At 39.3% G+C, this 24752-nt stretch overlaps 1 protein-coding gene across 2 annotated transcripts in view; it reads right to left on the bottom strand.

Annotated features, from left to right (window-relative positions):
* Positions 1–24752, bottom strand: part of LOC118426464 (splicing factor, suppressor of white-apricot homolog) — a 40787-nt gene that overhangs the window by 14747 nt on the left and 1288 nt on the right. Inside the window, exons 2-4 of one of the 2 annotated variants that reach the window (XM_035835885.1) lie at positions 21146–21306; positions 9621–9761; positions 3229–3314 (exon numbers count right to left, since the gene is read on the bottom strand). In XM_035835885.1, the coding sequence (XP_035691778.1) occupies positions 3229–3314; positions 9621–9761; positions 21146–21306 (388 nt within the window). Of the gene's footprint in view, positions 1–3228; positions 3315–9620; positions 9762–18329; positions 18484–21145; positions 21307–24752 lie in introns of those variants that run through there. The other variant, XM_035835886.1, reaches the window with a different exon arrangement.

The following is a 24752-nucleotide window of genomic DNA, read 5'->3' as shown; positions in this document are numbered from 1 at the left end:
AACATCTCAGCCCTGACATTCACAGTTTGAAGGGTGGCTGGGATCAGAATGGTGGAGAAAAGTACAAAACCACAAGTTGAACAAGTACAGCATAATTAACTATGCATTTTATGACCTTAATAAATCATTATATATGCATATTGTGCATGGTGCCCCCCTCCCCCTTTACATATAGGAAACAACATCTCAGCCCTGACAATCACAGTTTGAAGGGTGGCTGGGATCAGAATGGTGGAGAACAGTACAAAATCACAAGTTAAACAAGTACAGCATAATTAACTATGCATTTCATGACCTTAATAAGTCATTACATATGCATATTTTACATGGTGCCCCCTTCCCTCTTGACATAGGAAAACAACATCTCAGCCCTGACATTTACAATTTAAACTGTGGCTGGGATCAGAATACTAGAGAAACAGTACAAAACTCCATATCTATCGAGTACAGCATAATCAACTATGCATTTTATAACCCTATATGCAATAAATGAAATGAAAAGCTGACAGTGGAATGTCAGCCTCAGCATCGTTTCTCCTAACGGCCGTGAGAAGAATGCCATCTTCATTATATGCTACAGAAGCAAGAGGTAAGTAGTCCTCAACATCATCATGTTTTTTTATGTTTTCTTTTACATTTTGTTTGCTGTCAGAGAATAAATCCTGCCAGAGTCAATGGTGTTCATCCCCAATCGGGGTAGTTCAGCCCAAAGCTGAAATTCCAGTTCCAGGCCTTTCATTTCTGATACTTTGCGATGGTTTGTGACGAGTTCTCTTTATTATATTGTCTAAACAAGCTGTCTTTTCTTCCATCTTTCGTCACAATCACATGCTTGTCTTTTCTTCTTTCTTTCATGATTCCTCTTCCTTGTAGCTTTGTCTTAGTTGTCCTTCTTTCAAAGGTTCTTCACAGTGTTTTCATTCCTCTGTCCTTTCCTGGCAGTATACATAACACAGAGTTTTTCTTGTCGTGCCAGCCAGGTGGCTGGATTATCATGCTTTCACCTTACCATATTGTTTCGTCATGTATTGTAGTTCTTCACTGATTTGCTGTACAGTACTCAGTGCGACCACCAATTTGCATTTTGAACAAAACTTTTGCAGTGCAGAAAATTGTGTCCAATCCTCCAAACTCATGTAGCCAACAGAGCAAGATGCTGTGTCTGTCATGAAGTTGTTTTGTTTGAATGATTTCATGTTTCTTGCATGAATGACTTCTCCTTTATCTTTGAACTTGACACTGGAATATTGTAGCTCTAAAAGGTCAGCTTAGCTGTTGTCGTTTGGGTAGATTCCAGCAATATATACCTGTAAGTGTAACATTAAAACAAAATCTTTACCTTCCAAACATAGTCATATCTTATTCCAGCATGACTAAAAGTACTAAAATTAAAATTATTAAAATACAATGAAAGCATAAATTTCAAGTCAAAATTGTTTCAAATTCTATTTTGATAGGTAATGGATCCCGTCTCATCTTGGTTCACAAAGAGTCTACCCCATACGTTGAATCACATACACCATGCTACGAAGCCCCCCTCCCCTTCAACCATGCTTGTCAACATAGGCACATTGCGTGAAAAATTCAAGTATATCGATGTCAAATATCATTCTAAGATAAATCTGAACCCCACATCCTTCCTAAAATTCATATTTTGCTACCAAGACTGCGTTAAAAAAACGATAGTTACCGAAAATTTCCGCGTTGAATCACCGTCCGTGAGGGGGGAGGGTCGGCCGGGAGCCGTGAATTGGGTCACCGAAGAATTTTCCGCGGCCTTTCGGACGGCAGCTCGCAAACATTTTTCAACGGAAATACATGAAACTCCGTCAGTATGTCCCCTGATATGTTATCTGTCGACTGTAAAATCATATTTTCCGAAAATTAAGAGATGTCAAAAATACGTCGAAAATACGTCGATGTATTCTCATCCACTTCGCTTTGGGCATGGAACTTCCGCGGCTGTTCAGTGATGAAGGGATATGACGTAATTGTTACTGTTGGCTTTACAAAGATCACTTCTGATTAGCTGTATTTGTATTTACCGCGAGGCGCCGACGAATCAAAGAAAGAGTTACATTTTCGCCTGGTGCGCGGGTTGAACCCGGAAGTGCAGGACGCAGCGATGAAAACTGGGTCACGGGCGGGCGGCGCGTAAACCATGGGCGCGCGGACACTTTTTATCGATTTTTAAACTGAGATATCATTAGTTTGCGTTGCCGGAGAAATGTGAAAATAAGTGTGCTAGATAAACTTTTTACGTTGATTCAGAAAATGCTATCGAAATCGCCGTGAGGGACGCCAATAAAGAGATATTTGTTTCTAAACATGCCACATCTGTTACCGAGAGTAGTGTGGGCCTCCCTAGTAATACTGTACAATCTACAGCACAATGGGTAGGGGAGAATTTCTGTGATGGTTCTGATTTTGCAATGAAGAGCTCACCATGAAAACAGTGAACATAAATCCACCGCAAAATTCAATCCATTTAGTTACAGTACGCAGCAGTATGCACGTAAGCAGGATAGTTCACATGCTCCGATCTTCCCAAGGGCCTGTCCAATTCAGATAATTCAGCGTCAGAGCACTGAGACTGAATACGTTAGGGTGAAATCTGCAACTGCCAAAGTTGTTTGTACTAGATTGGAAGTGAAGAGATTGGATGATTTCCATGTTTTTTTTTATTACTCAAGAACTGGTGAATTAAATGCTAAGTCATAACCAGACATTATTATGCACTATTTCATGTGACATCCTTACCTTCTCTGTAGACTGTATTTCTGAAAGTTCTCTTCACAATATTGTACATGTACCTTAATAATATCCCTAATACTAGAGTAAATAAATGAACAACTTTCCTTTCCTAGGGACACGAAATCATGCCTGTGTACTATGCAAAAAAACAAGCTGTCAAAGAAAGATGACACTTCTTTGTAAAGGCACCTTTGTGCTCAACAATTTAAGGCAAATATAGTCTTTACATGCCGATTGCTAATGGCAGAATGTCTTCTACAGCTGTAGGGTATAACACTTCACACTTAGCAGGCCACACAGGTAGCACAGCTGACAAATCTTTCAGCACACTTATGATACGGGGAAATGTCGCATAAAGTATCATTTTCTTTGGCATATTCCCAGAGATTATATTCACATGAAAGTCTATTTCACACACTTAGACTTGAACTGAGTTGAAGAACAGTACCAGTATTTCAAAGAAGAGGGACGTACCATTTCCATCTGTGGGGGGACCTGTAACTCCGGAGGGGCAATAAAGGGCTCCTCTGCAGGGTCTTCCTCTGGCTTCTCTTCTGGACCTGTAATCATACCGTAAAAAACACTCGTTAACGACCTCACAGCTAATGACTACAAGAGCTCATAAATTTGAGAATTTGGCGTGGGGTATAACTAGCTACGTTTTATAGCACCACATTTTTGGATTGATCTATTAAGTCTACAAACAAATCCTTTCAGTCAGCTAAAACTTAGCATCTTGCCAAGGCCAGAAATCGGTAGTCCCCACAAGTCCTTCATCCTCTGGGGTATGGATTATAGAACTCAGCAAAAAGGCAGTCCGCAAGACGGTTAACATAACTGTGTGGTCAATCAAACTCCCCTGGGACATAATTCTCTCCATAGCCAGCATTGTTAGTAATATTGTTACAGTAAAGACTAAGAAATCAGTACGAGTCCTATATGTATTGTGAATATTATCAGGAAAAGCTAAATGTACAAAGCAGTGCCATAGAAAAACTACCAGTACATCGTTTTTGCGGAATGTGGGAACAAAACTAGATCAAGCACTTAATGAAAAGTGTCGTCCTTCCACTAATAAGCTGTAAAGCTTATGGGCAGATAACTGTTTCATGAACAAAGTACATGTATTTTTAAAACTATAAAGTTTCTAAGTTTGACCTTCCTTTTTATTATAGAAAAACACTTAACTAAAAAGGACATACTTTTAATAAGCTGTTTGACATATCTAATACTCATTTTACATGTACCATACAATTTCATACACCATGTATGTGCTAAGGTAATCCATTAGAGGTCCAAACTGTGCAAACAATGTGTAGTTCTTGTCCTCATGATTCTATGGGAACCATATATTCTATTTCATTGGTTTGGCTGGTGTTCAGCAAAGACTGTCCAGCTAGCCTAAGGCTATCACTACAGACCGAGTTAGGAGTATAGGTATTTGACCATCACATAACAAGGCACCCTCTTTGGCTTAGGTCACATTTCCAAACTGAGGCCTGGCCGGGATGTTTTAAGAAACGAAAAATTAAAATGTATACCTAGAAATATACAAATATTATGTCAATGAATCTTATTTTGACATTTTGTGTATTTTGACGTCTTTTATATCATTCTTTTCACTCCCGATAGCTGCACGGCCGGGCCCGTTTGAAAATGTGACTTAAGCCTTTAGCAAGTATGGCGAGTTCTTTGACACGTTTGAGGTCTATGTATCCATGGTGTGATTCCTTTGAATATTAAGAAGTACACAACCATCTACATTGTACTAGTGGTGCACATGCAACTTCCCACTGGTGCGCTGGGTTAGCAAGTAAAAGTACCACAGGTTAAGGATTATTGAATAGTTTAAACCGTACAACTTTACGACAGGATGTGTCCCAGAGTCCATATCTATCTTCCCTCACTTAATCTGCCACCATGGCCAGAAACACCTGCGGCCTGAAAATCATTGATTTCTCACAAGTTCAACTTCTGTTGGAAGCTCTGGCCCTGGAAATATTGGCTTTCTTTTACTTTATCTACAATAGGGCTGGGTATCGGTACAGCGTACCGGTGCAAAACCGTTTTTTCTTATTGGACCGGTCCAGAAAAACCGGACCTAAAAAATTAGGCGGACCGGATGTTGGACCGATTAGAAAATTAACAGATTATTCTATCAGCCATTCACACGTTTTGGCGCTTGCAGGTGGAAGAAAATAACAAGAGTGAAGAAGAGTAGAGTTTATAGTAATTTCTACCAAGTTTTACAGCCAATCGTACAGGTGCAGTTAGCATTGTAGGATTTTAAAACGCTAGTGTAAGTCTCATACTCCACCAAACAAATTTCTATGTAGTGAAATGGACCATTGGTATGAGTCATACTGAATCAGGTCCAGGTTCAGGTCCGGACCTGGACCTAATCCTTTGGACCTGAACCGGACCTGAATTTTCTGTACCGGTACCCAGCCCTAATCTACAACTTAATTACCGCTCTCTCTGCAATGTCTCTCTAGTACAAAATGTATAATCTTTACCTTAGTTCATGACATTTTGGTCTTTTTTTTCACATTTGCCAACTGAAAGCAAAGCAGAAAAGACTGATCACCTTGCTTTTGTTATGTTTTTTCTAGATAAAAAGACGTAATCTCCGTGAGGGGGTGGATTCCAAATTATGTCTGGAACAGCGACGTGACATCGTATAATTTAGTGCGGGGTGGATTCCATAATATGTGTATTTCTAGGACAATGATTTAAGGTCATAATATGGCAAGGGGGTGGATGATTGACAAGCACACATTGACTGCAAGGTAGATGTCAAGGTTGTATGTTGTAATGTACTGTATTAGACAAGATGTTGACACAAAACATTATGTTTACAAGGTTTCTATACCAACTGACAGGTATCAAAAATTCATCCAGTATAATATTAATAGTTTAAATATGCATACATCACCTTGGCACAATATCCTAGAAGTCTAAAAGTAATAAGACTATACAACTATAATTTTATGGGACAGCTGCACATTGATGTCGTTTTTAAATTTCTAAAAAAAAAATTCCTGTATTGCTTATAGATGTTTATGTCTTGATGTGGTTCAAGAAGTTAGACTCACAGTGAGCAAGGTAGAAGGGACACAACTGACAATATACAAGTATACAAAACTTTAATTTGTACATAGGGTCTATATGTACATGTAGGTAAGTAAAACAAAGTAGAATATGGTTCTATTTTTTGTGAATTACTTCATTATAAATTCTTACAATCATCAAGACCTATAGTTCAATCAGATCTAACTGAAAGCAAAAAAGACTGATCACCTTGCTTTCTATCCGAAACGTCTGACCGTTTCAAAACCATATCCAGTTGCTTGAGTAACTATTTTTGGCAGATCTAACTGAAGATTTTCAAATCCTGACCGCTCATAGCTAGCGTGAGTAGAATAAAGACGTAGCAAGGAAGGGTAGTTCAATAATAGATGACTTTCCTTTGCTCCAGGATTACCTCCGTGGCACCAGAATGGCACGGCCTGTAAATCACCTCTGCTGGGGAACGTCGCAGGTCGCTCAAGTGCTAAATCATCGCACCTCTGCCGAATGGTATTTACCATGATGAAATGTTCAAAGTAATTACGTGACTTTTCCCACTGCCGTGCAACTTAAGTGGTAACCAGGTAGCACTATCACAGAATCAGGAGATTTATTTTTAAGCCAAATGTGCAACTGGTCTGCAGCTACCAAAGGTTACGATGATCGTGCTTGGACCATACTGACTTGATGACGTCTGTCCGTGCATTGATTTTTTCCTTTAAAAAAAGTTTTGGATAATGCAGCATTAGCTTGGCAAACAGTCGTTGCAGGATAGTTTATTTCTCATACAGGTTGTAAGAGGAGTAATTCAAGTTGACTATTTGCTTGCCCTCTATACACAAATTTGCATGACATGTATATTAGCCTTTCACTGCCTTGCACGTAGCACACGTCTTCCCTTACAGCTTGATGTACATGTATGATTGGCACCGTCATCAACACTGTATCTTCATCAGATGACCCAAAACTTGATTTTATCCATTGATTTTGGCCCAGGTCCCACAAGGAAAAGGTTGCCCTTTTCCACAGTAAGCCAGTGATCCATGACAATGTTCTCATCCCCGAAACAAATTGCCACAAGTTGAAAAGTCATTGTCTCAGCCAATCACTGAGCATGAGATCTTTCTAAAATCACCAAGATCAGACACATGTACATGGAAGTTAAGGCAATCTTTTATACAATGTCAATCATAGAATAGAGTTCATGTTGCCATACTGATAAGGCTTGTTGCATTTTTGATTGGCAATGCAGTCTACATGCAAATGCAGCTCTTCCAACAGTATGGCTGCAATAAAGTAGGGCAGTAACGATCGGGATCAATTCAAACCCAATAGCTGCTATCACAGAGAGACGGCCTCGTACGTTATGCAATGATTTCGGGCTATCGGGTACTTCGTCAACCAGGGAGGCTATCCCGGCGATACTAATCACGAATACTAATTTCATTGGCTGTCGTGTGCACTAATGTTTTGGTGCCAGCACTATCACAACATGAACACATTTAGTTTTACAGCTTGTTGTAAAAAGGCGTCATCTTCAAGGTTACATGTACATGTACAAAATGTACCTTATTACAATTACATTTCACAGACCTGAGTCACCAAACATACACTGTCAGATATTACAATAACAATATACAGCTGCATTTTGTAAAAAGCAACTTTGATAAAGTTTGAATGTTATGCGGACTTCAATGTTTGTGGGTGTCCATCTTTGTGGAATACAAATGTAGATGATAGCCTGGGTACCATCCTCCATAGTGCCCGCTGGCTACTGGCTACTTTCGCTCGCTAACCACGGAATGTGGTTATGTAGATGACTGGTCACTGCTAATATTTAGAGTGATGGGCTTGAATTATATATCTAAGAACATTGGTATAAGATGCAGGTCAAACTTTTTTGTTACTGAACTTTTACTCAAAAATGTTTCGACTATGTTCCCTTCACTACTGAATGGCTGAATACCATTAGATCTTGATCATTTTACATGTACCGGTAAAATTAACATGTACAGCCTTTGGGAAAATGTATATACATGTATTTCTACATACATGTATAAGAAATTTCAACATCAATAATCTCTAATCATTGTGAGGCCACTTTTAAGACCAAAATTCTGAGAAACATGGTAGACATTGTTGTGGCCCTTGAGCTGCTAAAACATTTTTGTGCGCGCTGCTGCCACTGTAATGGATACAAAGATTCTATATTCGTGACTCTGACGCTGTGTTTTGAGCCTTATCCATGGTTATACAGACTGTCGCCATGGAAATAAAGACTGTTGACATTGATATTAAGACGATATAGCCATGGTTATAAAGACTGTCGCCAAGGGAATGAATGTCATGGCTAATAGCTAGCAAGGCTGGAGTTTCTCATGTTACTGCGACAATAGTCTACTAGGGTGTTGGGTAGATATGGCAAAAGCACCAATGAACTCTAGTTACCCTGGGAGCAAATATCACTGGGGCTAAGTGTGAGAGTAGATTCAACTGTGGCACCGCTCCAATTTATATCAACAGAGACTGTTGCTCTGGATGTACAAGAACAAATGTATACAACTTGAAAGAACATCTTATTGTTAAGTATTGTAATATAATCTAATAATCTGTAGTTATTAGAAAGGATTGAGCCAGCGGTCCCTACAGAGGATGATACTCAGGCTACACTTTTACTAAAGACAGTCCCAAATCTAGGGACGACCTGTCCCTGGTGGTATTCTGGCCGGTAAGTAATACTTAAACTGGATCTTTACTCTGTTGTCATACCAAACAAACCAGCCCGCAGTGTGAGAGCAGATTCAACTGTGGCACCGCTCCAATTTATATCAACAGAGACTGTTGCTCTGGATGTACAAGAACAAATGTATACAACTTGAAAGAACATATTATTGTTAAGTATTGTAATATAATCTAATAATCTGTAGTTATTAGAAATAATTGTTTTCATCTAATTTCTTCTAATAACTACAGATAATTAGTAAATATGAAGATGTGTGAGTGTGAGATTGCAGCTTTTATTATTATGCACATGAAAAACGTAGTTTCTTTGCAGTGGTACATGTATGTACCAAAGTGCTGTATTTTCTCATAGAAAAAAAATAAAACTTGGGGCAATAGAACTTGATGACGTCGTTCATATGGACCAAAAAAATCATATTTAGAATTTTTTATGCCCATCTATCGATATTCCGCACAACTCCATTCTTTCTTAATTCATTGATGAGAAAACAAGGGAAGGTAAAAATGCCAATTTAGCCAGGTAGAACACCTTAACTTGAATATATACTAGTGTGTTTGTAGGCCATGAGGTACCCTCACTACCAGAGTAATAGTTAGAGTTGTCAGGCCATCGCCCTGGCTGCCCAAGGACTTACAGGACACCAAACTTGATGTACTGTGGGAAACCCTGCTCATCCTCCAGTAGAAAGCCTTGAACAATGGCGGGCAAACAGAGTTTCCTTGGTGGTTTTCAGGTCATAGAACAGCCAGTATTCGACTGTGTAGACTTCTACCCACCATTTCGCCCCTCTCCCATTGCTACAACTTTACAAGATTTGTGTGATGATCTGAGAGCCTGCGCTAGGGCCTTATAAGGTGAGAGACGGTGTGCGCACCCTTTACACCTGGTTCATCTGCCATGGCTGAGCAAGCTTGGAGGGCAACAGGGAGGTCTTTGGGCCATGGGTTTTATGTCGGACCCTTCCATTTAGCGACTACTAGAATGTGTAGACTACTGGAAATGCTATAATAGTTTTTAGACTTTTATACAGAACAAAGAAGAGTAAGATTCAAACCTTCTGGCTGGCCCTCTTCATCTTCAGTTGGCTGTGTGGGGTCGTATTCTTCATAGCCAGTCGTCTCTTCATACTGGTATGGTGTGAAGTGGTAGGAATTGTCCTCTTGTAACGCCTCATACAGCCTCTTCTGTTCCTCCTCTGTACAACACATCACAGAGGAAAGACATTCAGATTGTATGGTCAAATTTTCTGATAGCAAACCCGGTTACGTTAGATATGATCTCAGCATAAGTCTGAAAATAAATTTCTAAATAGAAAGTTGCATTTATCATTGTCCAGACTGTCAGCAGCCCTTTAGACAGACTTGGAAGGCTGTCAATAAATGCACAAGAAAGCACCACCACCTTATGATCGTACACACACTCAGCTTCCTCATATACGGGATGCCATGTATAACAAACTTCCTCAAAGGATTTTTTAAGGCAAAAAGGCAAACAATGTGACTCACATGGAGGTAGAGGGACACTGACTTTTACATTGTATGAGTCTTTGCATTTAGATTTAGATATTGTATTGAAATGTGTCTTCCTTTTGGAATTTGTCCAGTAGATTTGCACCAAGGTGCCCCACTGAGATGCAGCATCATGTGTGCAACATGATCCAACAGGCATTGTACTTATTTGTAGGCTGTTCACATATGTTTTAGTCTGAAGTAGCAAGTTAACACACAAGGCAACCCTGCAACACTTTTACTAGCCTGAGCACCATCCTCCGTAGTGGTTAGCAAGCGAAAGGATTGAGCCAGCGGTCCCTACAGAGGATGATACTCAGGCTACACTTTTACTAAGACAGTCCCAAATCTAGGGACGACCTGTCCCTGGTGGTATTCTGGCAGGTAAGTAATACTTAAACTGGATCTTAGCTCTGTTGTCATACCAAACAAACCAGCCCGCAGCATGCCCTGCCCTCTGTAAAGTGTAAAACCATCCACTCTCTTAGTTATGACCTACATGCAGTTTTCACATAGCAATAAGGACCCCCTCCCCATACTTGGTCATCAATCAAAGTCTTTAATGGTTGTAACTTTCCATTGGACCCATAATAGTGGTACCATAATAAACAAGACATCCAGGAACATTTCCAAATCCCAAACTACTTGTTTTAGAGTGTCAACTTCATCCAGCAATTACAAGGAATAAATTAGTTTAAATGTAAGGGGACAAATTTGATCTATGAACTTTAAAGTATAATACGAGTCCACTTTTGTCAATTAGTTATGGAAATTTCCATCGAGCCATCATAATGATGTGTGGACATGGTAAAAACTGCCAGCCACTAAATATAGTAGATCAAGTTTTAACACAATCTACTGCAAGGATTACAACTGTCATGCAAAACTGGGGTTATCCCAAATGTAGATGACATTTAGAAAGTGTCTACAGTTATAGTCCATACATCTATCTATAGTTTATATATGGTAAAAAGGTTAAGTGAGCAACCTCATAGCAAGTTCATGCCATAGGATGAAGCATGACGCTCTTTCGTTAGCAATGTGGTTTCACGACGACTTACAATGTGTAAATGATGTATGTAAATCCACTTGCGCTGACTTAAATTAGACTGACATAAATTAACTAAAAATTCAGAACCTTTCCCAAAGTGGCTGGCATGCACCTGAAAGTAAAGACTGGTGGCCCCTGGTGGTAGACCTCCATTTGAAAGCCCCCCAGTTGCACATCTGTACTTGACAGCTTCACTTCCCTAATCACTTTTATGAGAGGGATGACGGCCCTTCATGTCAGTAAGGCTTCATTACTGTTCTCCCAGCCTGCTTCTGACAGGCATTTGATCATCAGGATGAAACAGAATCATTTACAGGGTTTTAAGCATTCTGACAAGTGCCATTGGTTTGACTTGCTTCCTGTTGCCACTATACACTTCTACATTACTAGTATACTTTTCATTCCCGACAGTTACCCGTCTGGGCCCCGTATTTGGAAATGTGACCGTAGCATTTAATTTAAGGCTTTACAAGACTGGATTTTTTGCTGATGGCATGTCATATCTATAATTGGACTCATTTTCTACTTTAATTGAGCCTATTGGTGAAGTATTGTCAGCCCCAGTGCAACAGAAACTTAGCGCAATAGATCAGAAAATAGACAAACTTCTATAGCCTGTTGAAGTTCAATGGAGCATGATACAATGTACTAAGGAATGTATGTAAGAGTACACTTACTGAATTCAATGAGAAACTACCTGTGAAATTAAGTCCAAGGCTACTGTGATTTTCAGTATTTTGCCTTATCATGATCAGGGCCTACTAATATGTAGGGCCATCCTCCTGGTGGTTTCTTTCATACTGCAGCATTTAACTGCATGGTGTAACAATGCCAATCTTATTTAGGACACTATGGTATCTTGGTAGATGTCTAAGGTTTGCACTATCACAAGTCACAATGCAGTTTAGTTGCATCCCTTTACCTCCCAAGCATCCACTGGAACTAACCATCTATTGTAACTTTTCAGGCATCGACCTGAACTGGAATGAGGACATGCTTTAGTAAAGAGGAAACCCTGGAAAAGACAAATGAACTCCCAAATAGCTTAACACACCTGGATGGGTAACAGGGTCAACACCTGAATAAGAAATATCCCCAACATCCTACTCCTTTAGAATGTACAATGTGCGATGAGTTATTTCAGCGAGCATCAAAATTTAACAGTTCTAAGTGCTGAGGTTGCAAGCATTTATGTTCACATAATTGCCTTGCATACTTCAATATACATTCAGAATACACAGGGGACAGTTCCTATCATTTCAGCGGCACCTGGCAAGCCAGCACTATAAAATATGAGATAATTATACTTTACAAACAGTTCACTTTTTACCACATCGTTCCTCATCCCTGCATGGCTGTAGACTAGGGCTGGGTACCGGTATAGTACAAAACTGTTTTTTCTTATTGGACCAGTCCGGAACACCGGACCTGAAAAAATTCGATGGACCGGATATTGGACCTATTCGAAAATGAACAGAATCAGGAATTCACCAGTTTTGGGGCTCGACGGTTGAAGAAAATAACAAGGGTGAAGTAAAGTAGAGTCTATAGTCATTTGTATGAAGTTTTCAGTCAATCGTACAGAGGCAATTAGCCTTGTAGGAATTAAAAACGCCAGTGGGAGTCGAATATGCCATAGAAAATATTTCTTTGTAGCGAAATGGACCATTGTTTTGAGTATCATCCATTCACAAGTTCTAACATCCTGAATCAGGTCCAGGTTCAGGTCCGGACCTGGACCTGATCCTCTGGATCTGAACCGGACCTGGACCTGAATTTTCTGTACCGGTACCCACCCCTACTGTAGACTGAACTGCTGAAGCATGAATGTAGCTAGAGTTAATCTTGGCTTTCATGAACAAGTGAGCCTTCTATGTTTCAACAATTAGTCTTGTTCTGAAAAATTTGGTTGCGTGGTGTGAAGACTATCCGACTGCTGTCTTACCCGTCAGGGAACCCAGCAGCAGTATAATCAAATACTGGATACTGATACTACTACTATTTCAGTACGAGAACAAGCCAAGCAATATCAATTATCATCATGTCTGCAAGGCATTATAATTACTGCCATGTAATCTGTGATCATGACTGCTAATGAAAGCTCTGCACAGGGCATAGATCTTCTTGGATAATCACAATCATTAGCAAAGTTGTTGCTAAATAAAATCCGAACTGAAATGACGGTGCTTTAGGGTTCAGCAATAAGGTGAAAATGTCTCTTTTGATTATTCAATTATCAACATCACTTTGGGCCATTCTATATGATGGAAAACATAGATTAACCATAGTATGAGATTACAAGACCATGAATCGCTAAACATCCAATCAATCTAAAATTGCATATTTACAAATGTACACCCAGTACATTTATTTCCAAGCTGGCACTGCAACTGTATAAATTACTGTCATTCAAAACAGTTTCTTAATTGAAAGGTAAATAAACTAGACTTTAGAACCTCCTAAATCACGGCTAGATCTTCAACAAAAAAGTGCCAAACAAAGCCTTTTTTAATGTTCTTAGATACCACAATGTCTGTCTACAATTAAAGCTTGATGCATTTTGTTTACATTTGTTTTGTTAGTTGAATGTACAGTGGCCGCCAGTAACCCCTACTTTCTCCCAGTAGTAAAATCTATAAAACTTAAAAGGTCAACATTCTGCAGGCCAGCATTCTGATGCAATACCAGAGGGTGTGCCCTGTCAAGGTGGATTAGTACGGACAATCTGATTGGCTCAGTGCCTGCCCCGCCCCCCACATGCCCCCTGCTATGTAACCTGAAACCTCTGCAGAAATGCCCTCTTACCAGAACCATATCCTAGAAACCAGTAGACCCATGCTCCCTTATTATTCTTCCATATAACAAAAATAATGGTTTAAAACACTGCACTATAGCCAGCTGCCCATCTCCCAACTCATTCAACCGTAGGCTACAGAACCTTTTGTAAAGAAATTTATCAGTTACCTGTGTAGTACTACATAAACTCTTGTGACCTATACCCTATACAGTACCAGAGTTGGTTGGCACGCATGTACTCTCCAAGCAGAGGTTGGTGACGAAAATCATGTCTTTTTCTTCATATGCCATTTTTTTTTCAATCAGCCTCCCCATATGGCATTTTAGGAAAAAGGTCACAATTTTCCTCACCAACCTCTGCTTGGAGAGTAGCGCACGTGCAATACTTGAAGTGATGTGAAGTTGTCCTATAATGAGAACCAAACTGAAACATATATTATTAGGTGTACTCTGTGCCAACAAAGATGTATTCTGTGCCAACAATTGCATGTAAAGTTAGTACTAGTTTGACAAATCCATCTGGTCCAGTGTGCGCCCTGGGTGGATTGCCCCAACACTAAGGAGTGTTACCCAGTATCAAAACAAGAAGACTCGGTGTTTTAAAACCCATTTTGCATACTTCCAAGTTGGCTACAACACAGCATCAAAAAGTTACAGAGAGGCTTTGACAGCATCAAGCTATCAAGTAGATGGAATTTCATACTCAAATGATAAAGGCATTTATAGAACCTTTTAGTGACGGACTCTAGGGAATAGCAATTCGGTTTTTATAACACTTTCCTGCATGGCAAAAGTGATGCACTTTGGCAACATCCCAAACACCAAACCCTGAAAGCGTCAATGTCATTGCCAACTGCACTTTGGGAAGCTTATGTATCCGGACACATCTCACTCCATTACACGGGGGAAATACATTTTAGTTCACTAGTAAGAGTCCCATTCACACAATTAATGAGGTAAGCTTCAACATGCATCATTACATAGAGTTTTGTGGACCTGGTATTTATTGTAATTGCCTCACTGATTTTATAATTGTGGAGTTTTGGTACACTTTTATGCCAGGGAAATCATTTGGGGTTTGACTAGGAAAATGCAATTTCATGTTACCCCAGGACTGCTACAACATCAGAAAAGAAATGATGCACAAATGTTAGAAGCAAGTTCCTGTCCAAGGACAGAGTCAGGCAGGTCAGGCAGGCACACATTATAATTGTCACAACTACATGTATCTGCAACCTTTTTTGAAGCTACATTCTACAATTATTGTTCTAATTCCATCCCCCACATCTGCTAGACATGGTAGTAGTCATTATTAGTAATTTTTTGTAATCTTTATCTTTTCTAGCAATGAACAATATGAAAATTCATGGAACTGACTGAATTATGCTAAATAAAGAAAAGCGATGGGGAACACCTCCAGTGAGGTAGAATACAAAATTATACATTCTCTGGTTACTGAACCACATAACCACCCAACCCTTTTCTCAGTACCTTGGTCCATTGTGGTATTCAAAGAGGCTTGCAAGGGCTCAGATTTTTTTCAAGGACATTAATTAAAGCAAAGTAGAATGGCTTGGGGGGCCTCTGACTCAGTTGACCATTGAAAGCCTCAGTTACTGTTTTCAAGGGAAGCGTCATGGCATTGATGCTTTCATTCAAAGCATGACCTTCCAGTGACCTTGAAGCATTTTTTGTTTACAAATAGGCTGGAAGGATTGCAGTGCCAAGACGCAGAATGTGACAACATGGTGGGTATGACTGAGACAAACCCATTTAGCTACTAGAAAGGCCGACATTTGCTTGAGAGCAAATACAGCATATTTCAGCCATCTCCCTCATGCAACAATAGGCCTTGAGGTCGTTGACCCCTTTGGCCATTGGAAAATGACCCAAAAAATTCCCAAATATATCATTTTAAAGTGTTCCATGCCAAAAATTATACATGGGTCATTTGGATAAATATCTAGAGCACCCCTTTACCAAATTTCGGGTCATTTGGTTGTAAAACGAGGGAACAGGAGCCAAAAATGTCAAATTTTTGTCTAAAAATGGCCATAAAATTGCAATATTAAGCATTATGTTGTACTGTATGGAAAAACTGTTATTGAATTCATGCGCACAAAATTGAAGGGCACTTTTATACCAAATTTCAGGTCATTCGGTTGTAAAACGAGGGTACAGGAGGCAAAAATGTGCTTTTTTTGTCAAAAAATGGCAAAAAATCGCAAAATTAAGCATTTTGTTGTACCGTATACCAAAACTGTTATCAAATCTGGGTGGGCATATGATCAGGGCACCTCTGTACCAAATTTCATGTCATTCGGCTGTAATACCAGGGTACAGGAGCCCAAAATATACATAAAAATTGACAAAAACCTCAATAAAATCATTTCAAAGGCAGATATGAAAAAAATGAAAAAAACACCTGAGGGTATTGACTTACTCTACCTTTGTGCCAAATTTCAAGTCTATCGGTTAAAAAACGGCGGAGTTGATTCGATTTGAAGATTTGGCAGGAGAAAGAAAGAAAGAAAGAAGAAAGAAACATTACGAATACAATATATTTCACCATACCTATGGTATGGCTGAAATATAAATATCAACGTCTACAACAGAAACAAACAGCATGTATTTACACAATAGCATAATGTTTAGGGAGAGCATGCCATAGTAAAAATTGGCACATCACTAAAACATAGTACATGTACAAAATATGCGTTAATACAATTACAGCTTGTCTGTTCCTGACAGGGCAGTTATTATACCATTGATAAGTATTTGAAGCCAGATATTAACCGCTTAAAGTTTACAACTGACACAAGTTGCCAAATTATCATTGCTGCAGGTTCTACTCTACACATCATGTCACCAAAGTTTGACTAATGATAGACTTGGTGCATGTTTGTACTCCACTCTTGGGTGACAGCCAAATGAGCAGGTCAATAACAGAAATATGTGCTACAACAAATACAGGAATGTGGCCTTCGAACGTTACACAATAGGGTATGGTCACAAAAGCTCAAGTGCAAATTTTTACCTGACACCTTCTGAAGTCCATACGACAGTTCTATTCATGTCAATAGCATTTAGACTGAGACAGAAGGGGTAAAAAGTACAACTTTTCTGAAAACAATACCATGCATGAAAGTTAACAATAGGGATTATCTTGTTATCATATATTTCTTGGACTTAAAAATGAGACACAGCAGCCTCCTATGTTTTCCTTCCTTCAAGAATTTCTAGTTATTTCACAAAACTGCAGAATCAAAGGTAGGAAAAGCTAGTAGTACATTAGAAAAGCTTCATGTATATAGGAATACTTCTTCTCAACAGCAGTATGTTGCAATATTCAAGTTGCTTGAATACCTTCAGCCTGTATGTACATCAAAAACAAGTTGGAACACTATTGCTTTGTGCTACGAAGACCATTGCAGATTCAGGTTCAGTTTTGACTTCTTGTGTGTCATTTCCAGCTATTTGAGGTAGTACCAAGTGATATAAATAGACTTCATATTTGAACACAAACCAAAGGGATGTGTCCCAATTGCATTGGATATTATCTGCAACACCAAACCACAAGATGTCCAGGGCCAAGGCCACCAGACCAACTGGTACATGTATGACAGCAAGCTGTGCCAATGGAACTTTCCATTCATGCACTTTGCAGAACTTTGCTATAGCCAGTGGAACTTTCCATTCATGCACTTTGCAGGACTTTGATATACCAGTGGAACTTTCCATTCAGGCACTTTGCAGAACTTAGTTGTACCAGTGGAACTTTCCATGCCTCAGGCAGCACTTTGCAGAACTTTGCTATACCAGTGGAACTTTCCATGCATTGATCACTGTGTAGAACTTTGCTATACCAGTGGAACTTTCCGTACCAGACACTTTAAATGGGGGTTGATGACATGTCAAGGAGACAACGTTTTGCCATATTTAGTTTCATGGCCAGTTATTATCCTTTCAGAAAATGTACTACATGTACGTCTCAGTTATATTCTTGGTTACTGACTGAGCTACTATTCTATAACGAATCTTCAGAATTTGCAGAAGTGAACAATTAAAAAACATGCCATAATTGTGAAAATACAAATCAAATTACATTCCATAATACATTTACAATATCAACTGTAACGCTACATGTAGTTCACCTTTATCCATTGCGTAACCTAAATCCGTTGCTTTTACAAACAGGGTATTTGGGGATATCACGTCAACAGACATGTACATTGGTTTAGAATGCAAAATTTTCAGTATATTGCAATTTAAAATTACCACCCGTCAGCTTGATGTGACTAAAGAGGGTATTTCTATTTTTGAAAAACAACGGATATAGGTTACCCCACGGATAAAGGTAAACTAGCATTAAATGTAATACATGTAAAAGAAAGAAGTGATGACAAACCCATCAATCTTCTGACAGCAGCAGATATGGTCTGGAACAATGTATATGGTAACAATTCATAAGCTGGTTAGCCTGGATGAAAGACCTCCATCTCATTAACTGTTGTAGAATTTTCTTGGGCCATGTTGGCACTAGAGCCAAGGAGTGGGCCTGTATATAGGCCCTGGAAACAGTCTGGCAACCAGACTATCAGCTGATGGAATATTCCACTCTACAGTTGTAACTATCAAAATAGTTGACCCTAGCTCACACTGAGTTAGACGTCCTGTCGTAAATACTTACACTGTTACAAAGACATTTGTTTTGGACATTTAGTTGGCCAGAAAATCATTGACAGTGACATTTTAGGAGGATGGACATATCAATGTTGCAAGGTAATTTGAATACTTTGGTTCGACAATAAAAAATCATAACAGACCAGTTGAAACGGACCAATAACATATGCTAGTAAACTGAAATGTTATCATATTCTCTGCCAAATATAAACTATCCAAAAATATTTTTCCAGTCTAACATTAGTAGGTCTAAATGAAATCTTACAGAAGCAGAAAACAAGATCACTTAAATAACTTTAGCAACATGCTTTAGTTGATTACTGCATTAAAACTTTCCTGATTCGTCCTGATGGCCTTCAGTAGCTGGCATTGCATTGGACATTACATTACATACAACATGATAATTTTATACAATACACGTAAGTCATAATCTAATCACATAACTTTAATTTCTTATTTTTTTATTACTTTATTGGATTGATCTATATTGAGCATGGACATACAGTATATGTATATCTGGGGCATTGTTGTTGATATTCAGTTGATATTCAGTTAAATAGACTTTAGATATTAAGTGGCTGACCCAGCTTAAAATGAGTCCAGCTACTTTTTATCACAATTTCACAAAGTCCATTTCATCCACTAATCAGTAAGGATGTTCTGTCCATAACGCGTCAAAAGAGACCAAATTAAAATTCTACAATGTTTCTCCAACACCCAACATTAGGGCAGAGTCATTGACTACTGGTTGAGTCCTTGATCCCAGTTGCACTAAACACAATATAGAAAGAACAGCTGCATTGGACACCTTTGAAGAAGAATTCTGCCCTACGCTAAACCATATCATTAACATGGCACTGACAGATTGCTTTATACCACAACAAGCAGGTCACTCTATCGCTGTTTTGTTGTATGACATAAGTTTCCCCCAAAGCTTGCCCTTTGGCAAATACTGTGATAATTTTGCGATGAAAAAAACATGCTTTATCAAAGGTGGAATGACAGCTTGCTTGCCGAAAGCAAGATGTTCCAATGCATCTATTGAAAGGGTGATGATGAAGATAACGCCTCTCTGCAGTTAATAGTACTAACCGATTTGTCCTTACATTTTCCTGTGACCTGTGTTTAGTCTTCAAGATCGCATACATTTAGAATTAGATTGACTTCATCATTTTGGTTCATCGGTCTGAATACAAGGCTAAAAGCATTAGAAGGCACCATGTTATTCCTGTCTTATATCATTTGTAAATGTTTCAACTTTCTGAAGTAAATCTATTTTCACTGAAAAAAACAAAAAGTTTATTTGTCCTCAGTGACAACAGAACACAACAGGAAGTATGTCCTTAGTCAGAAGTCAGGGCTTCAGCCTGGATGGAAAACTGAAACTCTGACATGCACAAAAGAATCCCTTGCTGTCTGGTCCAATGTTCACAACGAAGAAGGGCTGTTGGGCAAACCTCACAGTTTTGGTACTAAAGCAAGACAAAAATACCCAAATATGGTATTCTCAAAGTTGCCATCAGAGAAGCTGCTCGTTATGTGAGATCACAGAGGCTCATGGGAGATTTGACGTCAAATCGTTTTGAGTTCTATTTGACGGTTACTGCTTGAACAACTGTAACCAACCTTGTATCAGCTTCATTGATTGGTTAAAATTAGTTTTAGACAGGATATGGTTGGTAAGTGCAAGGAGGCTAGAATCCTATAAGTGTAACCACCTCTGGTATGGTATTAGCATTTGTTGTTTGTTTTTATCATCATTATAGTTTATTCCCTTGCTTTCATAGGATGGCCACAAATATGGTATGCATGATCAGGGAAGACTGATTCACATCAGTAAACTGAACACATGTAACCTGTCTTCCGTGACAAGGACGCTCACTTTTATCTCCTACTAGACAGTAGTGAAAGGAATGATACAGTGGACTCAACAGTCAACACCACACTCCACAGTTTGTTAGACTAATGGTTGAAAGCTAGCAACTTAGAATTGTTATGTCTTACTTTTAAAACTATAATAAAAGTAGTTTTGGTACTGCATATAAAACGATGAAAATCTTTCAGTTTTTGTACGTGGTGAGGTTAACTTATGTAATTAGCCCCTGGCTGTAATAACTGGCAGCTGGTTCAACTTGTTGTGTAATTTTCCTCTTCAGTTCCTCCAATTATTTCTTCGTTAAATATGGGGTTTCGGTGACAAATATCAGACTTAAGATGACAGGTAGGCTTCTTTAACACAAGAGAAAGTCATAATGTTCTTCAAAACTAGTTAGTGTGATATTAAACAGTATGACATAGTAAAATACTTAAAGTCAATAGAATTATGATGGCTCAATATCTTATCAAAGAATCTCGCACTGGAATGCAGGGAGAGGTTTTAATGATGGGTTCAAGTCAACCATATGGTGATTTGGTATGCTTCATGGTCTTCTTACCAAAGCAAAAACATCTTGTGAAAGGGAAACCTTGTACTGAATGCCATCTGTGGTATTCTCTAATCCGTTGGGATATAGTGACATCACTATACATTTGTAAACTAACCTTGACGAGCCTCTTCCTCTAGAAGGTCTTTGTGTAGTGCAAGGTATCGTTCCTCGTCGCACAGGGCTTCGATTCTGGCTTCTTCCTCCGACAGTTTGTGCTTGGAGAACCATTCCCCTTCATATTGTGAAAGGTCATGTAAGTGTCCCCGTCCATCATACCTACAGGAGTGCCGAAACAAAGTCTCATGTCAGAAAATACACCACAGTTCAGTCAACCAGTCAACACCGCACAACAGAAGATCATAACATCGTCAGTTGAGACATTATACATGAACATCTTTAATGAGTTTCACTTCTAGATTCTTGTCTCCAAAAAAGACCTTAACATTTCCTGCTAAAAATGATGTAAGACACCTGCGCTGAAGGTGAAAACTGAATGATGCTCCAGATACTGATTGTAAGATACCAGAGTGTGCCAAGTTAAGGATTGAAATGGAGGCCTACAAGGGCTGGGTGATATGCTAACTGCCGGGGAGGCGGTGCATGGAATGCATTAAATGTGATAGTTCAAAGGTTCTGTGGTTTTGTGGTTGCACAATGTGTGCATGCTCCCATTCGAAGGTCTGACAATTAAGTGTCCAATACACACAATATCAGGGCTACAAAAGGAAAGGAATCAAGCAATGCCACCTAATAGTGGGAAAATGAACAAAAATTATGAGACACAAAGTTTCGGTCCTGCACAGACAAGCTTCTAAAAATCTAGCACAATCCTACCTGTCTACCTGCCTATAGCACAATCATTAATTCCTTAAATATGTGGCACTGTTACAGCTGTTAACATGTGTAAGACTTTGTTTGGATTGCTATCCTACATGTTTAACAATGTCAACTGACACAGTTTTCTTATCAACTAGGTTACAAAACTACTCATTAAATAAACATTTAGGAACTTACTGGTGCAATGGGCATCTTATACATGTGTAATACATTTTATGACCACTATTACAGGGTTCTAGCTAGTGCATTTTAGTGTAGTGGGCCACTACGCTAAAATTTGTGACCCCTACGCTAAAATAAGGGCCACTACGCTAATTCTTAACTAGTGTAGTGGTGCTTTGCTGTCGTTTGCTTGTTCAACAATGACTAATCAATGTCTGAACAATGAAGAATGATGATATGCCACTCAAAACTGACCCCAGAATCCTAACTTTTAACTCTACATCTTCAAATCTCACCGTGGAAGGACCAAGAACCCCCCCCCCCCCTTCCACACCAATCTCCTGATTAGTCACTTCGCTACCATGCCATTCCCACTACGCTAAAATAAAATCCTGGCTAGAACCCTAACCAATGACTGATATTTAAGATCTAAAACTGGACTTCTTGTTCTTTAAAAGAGGGAAGTGAACAAACATAACTTGAAATCCATTTATTAGTATTACAAATGGTGACCACCCTCAAAGTTGCCAAAAGAACAATAACGGGAGGGGGCCATACTTCGACAGGGGTCCAAAGTTCGACAGGTTTTAAAAATCATTGTTGCGGAGAAATGCATAGATGCCTGCACATGAGAAGTACACTAGCTGAAGACTAAAACTTGTTGTAAATAACTACAAAGACGGGGTATGTGTCGAAGTTAGCAAGTCCCACAGATAACGATTGAAAAACTTGCACAAGTTTGACGCCTTCCGTGCAAGTTGACGAGCGAACGTATCGAGACCATGGCCCGGGAAACTCTTGAATTATTCTTCGCAAAATACGACATGTGAAAAAATACCACCACACATAGAAATGATGTTTATTAGCCTTCCGAAAAATAATACCTGTGTTCTGTTCTGCCTTTAGCTGGGTTGGATAAACGGAGCTAAAATGATGCCACAATGTTCACGCAGTCGGGGCCCCGCCATTTTACTATCACGCACCAAGGCGGGCGAGCGATGCCCAACACGTTGAACTCAGTCAACCCGTCCGTCGAGCGACAAACATTCAAGAAAAATCGATCCCTACCGACTAAAAAATCCTGTAGCAATTGCTGCTGCCAAAAGACAGGATGAAAAGGCAATTAAGGAAGCCGAAAAGCGAAAATGCCATCACAGTCCAACGTAACAATGCGCTGCCGTTTTGCGGCAAGTTGGTCTCACCGTGAGAGGTAAACGTTTTAATACACCGTATTTGAATAAGTCGCGTAATACAAAATATGACCCATATTTGGTACAAAAAAATTATAATGAAAACTTTTAGTGCTATTCTATTTGCATAAGTTGTTTAAAAATGCACGGAGATGGTCTGGTTTTTACTATGTCGGAGTTTGGACCCCTTTTTTGTGTTTGAACGTTCTGCTAGGACGCAAGCCGAAAACCTGCGGTAAGTTTCGTGCGCTGTCAAAGTACAGTGCGGAACGCTACTGTTAAATGAAATATATATCTGTACAGCTTCAATAACAGTTATATGGATGCATACAAGATCTTAACTTGTTTTTGATGAGTTCACTGTAAAATGTACATTGACAAAAGCCATGCGCATCCACTTAGAACGGGTGTCGAAGTATGGCCCCCTCCCGTTACACTTCAACAAGTTAGGAAATCACAATGGCTAAACTGCATTTGATTTACAATCTAAACCCAAAGTCTAGGGATAGCAGTAATTCATGGCAGCATTTTTATTGTACAGATCTAGAGGAACAACAAAGCCTTGTTGGCCTGTGGTTCAGGGTGACAAAGAGTTTACTGGCATATCAGCCCTAGGCTTTTGTGGCATGTGGACGCTTTGCGCCCTGCGAAGTGAAAACATCACTGCTGAATTTCAACACTGATCACAATTCTCCACACAATATTTTCGAGATACGGAACAATGAAAGCACACGCACTTCTATATGAACAATAGCCTAGTGGGTAGAGAAAAGGAGCTAAAAAAATTGGAGCCTTTGGATGACTTGGGTCAATATGTAGGTCTATAGGTCTACATGCCAAACTGATAAATGCCAAACTGACCAACGAGTGTAAGACTGGATTTTACAAATATCACAAGTTGGTATCAAACAAACAGACGCGGCCTGTCCTCATATGCTCACTAGTTGTACTTGTAGTAAGTCTTCAATGCACATTGGCTACAAAATTTTGTTATTTTCCTACAGAAATATAAATCAAGACTGATTACTTTGGGTTGACACTGCTAGCGTAAACCAAACAACAGAAAAATACTGGCCATTCTCTGGCATACCGTACAATGCTGACTAAGCCTTAGCAGGGTGCTGGGATAAGCCATACAAACATATAAGCCTACTGACCATCGGGTGACACCAATGTCACCTCTATCCTTTTGACCCATGGCATCTCCCATTTCAAGTGGACAAGTACATGGCACATGTACCCCCTGATCAACTGGAGGTCATTGACCTCAGCAAACATCATTGACAGTAGCTGGAGCATCTCATGTAAACTGTAATACTTGTATAATACAACAATGGTACTTACCCCACAATCAAAACAGAAGCTACGTGGCAGTCTGTCGCATTGGAATGGGTCATAACTTCTCATGCATTTCTCATACTCGACAAAAGTGCTCAAAAAATGTTAACTGTACTGCTCTCCCACAAAAATGTTGATTGGTTGGACCAATGCCATTACCCAATAAAAATGAAATAACTGCCACACAGCTTCACA

This window comes from Branchiostoma floridae, chromosome 11 (genome assembly GCF_000003815.2).
Source record: "Branchiostoma floridae strain S238N-H82 chromosome 11, Bfl_VNyyK, whole genome shotgun sequence".
NCBI lineage: Eukaryota > Metazoa > Chordata > Leptocardii > Amphioxiformes > Branchiostomatidae > Branchiostoma > Branchiostoma floridae.
This window is presented reverse-complemented; position numbering and strand designations above follow the sequence as displayed.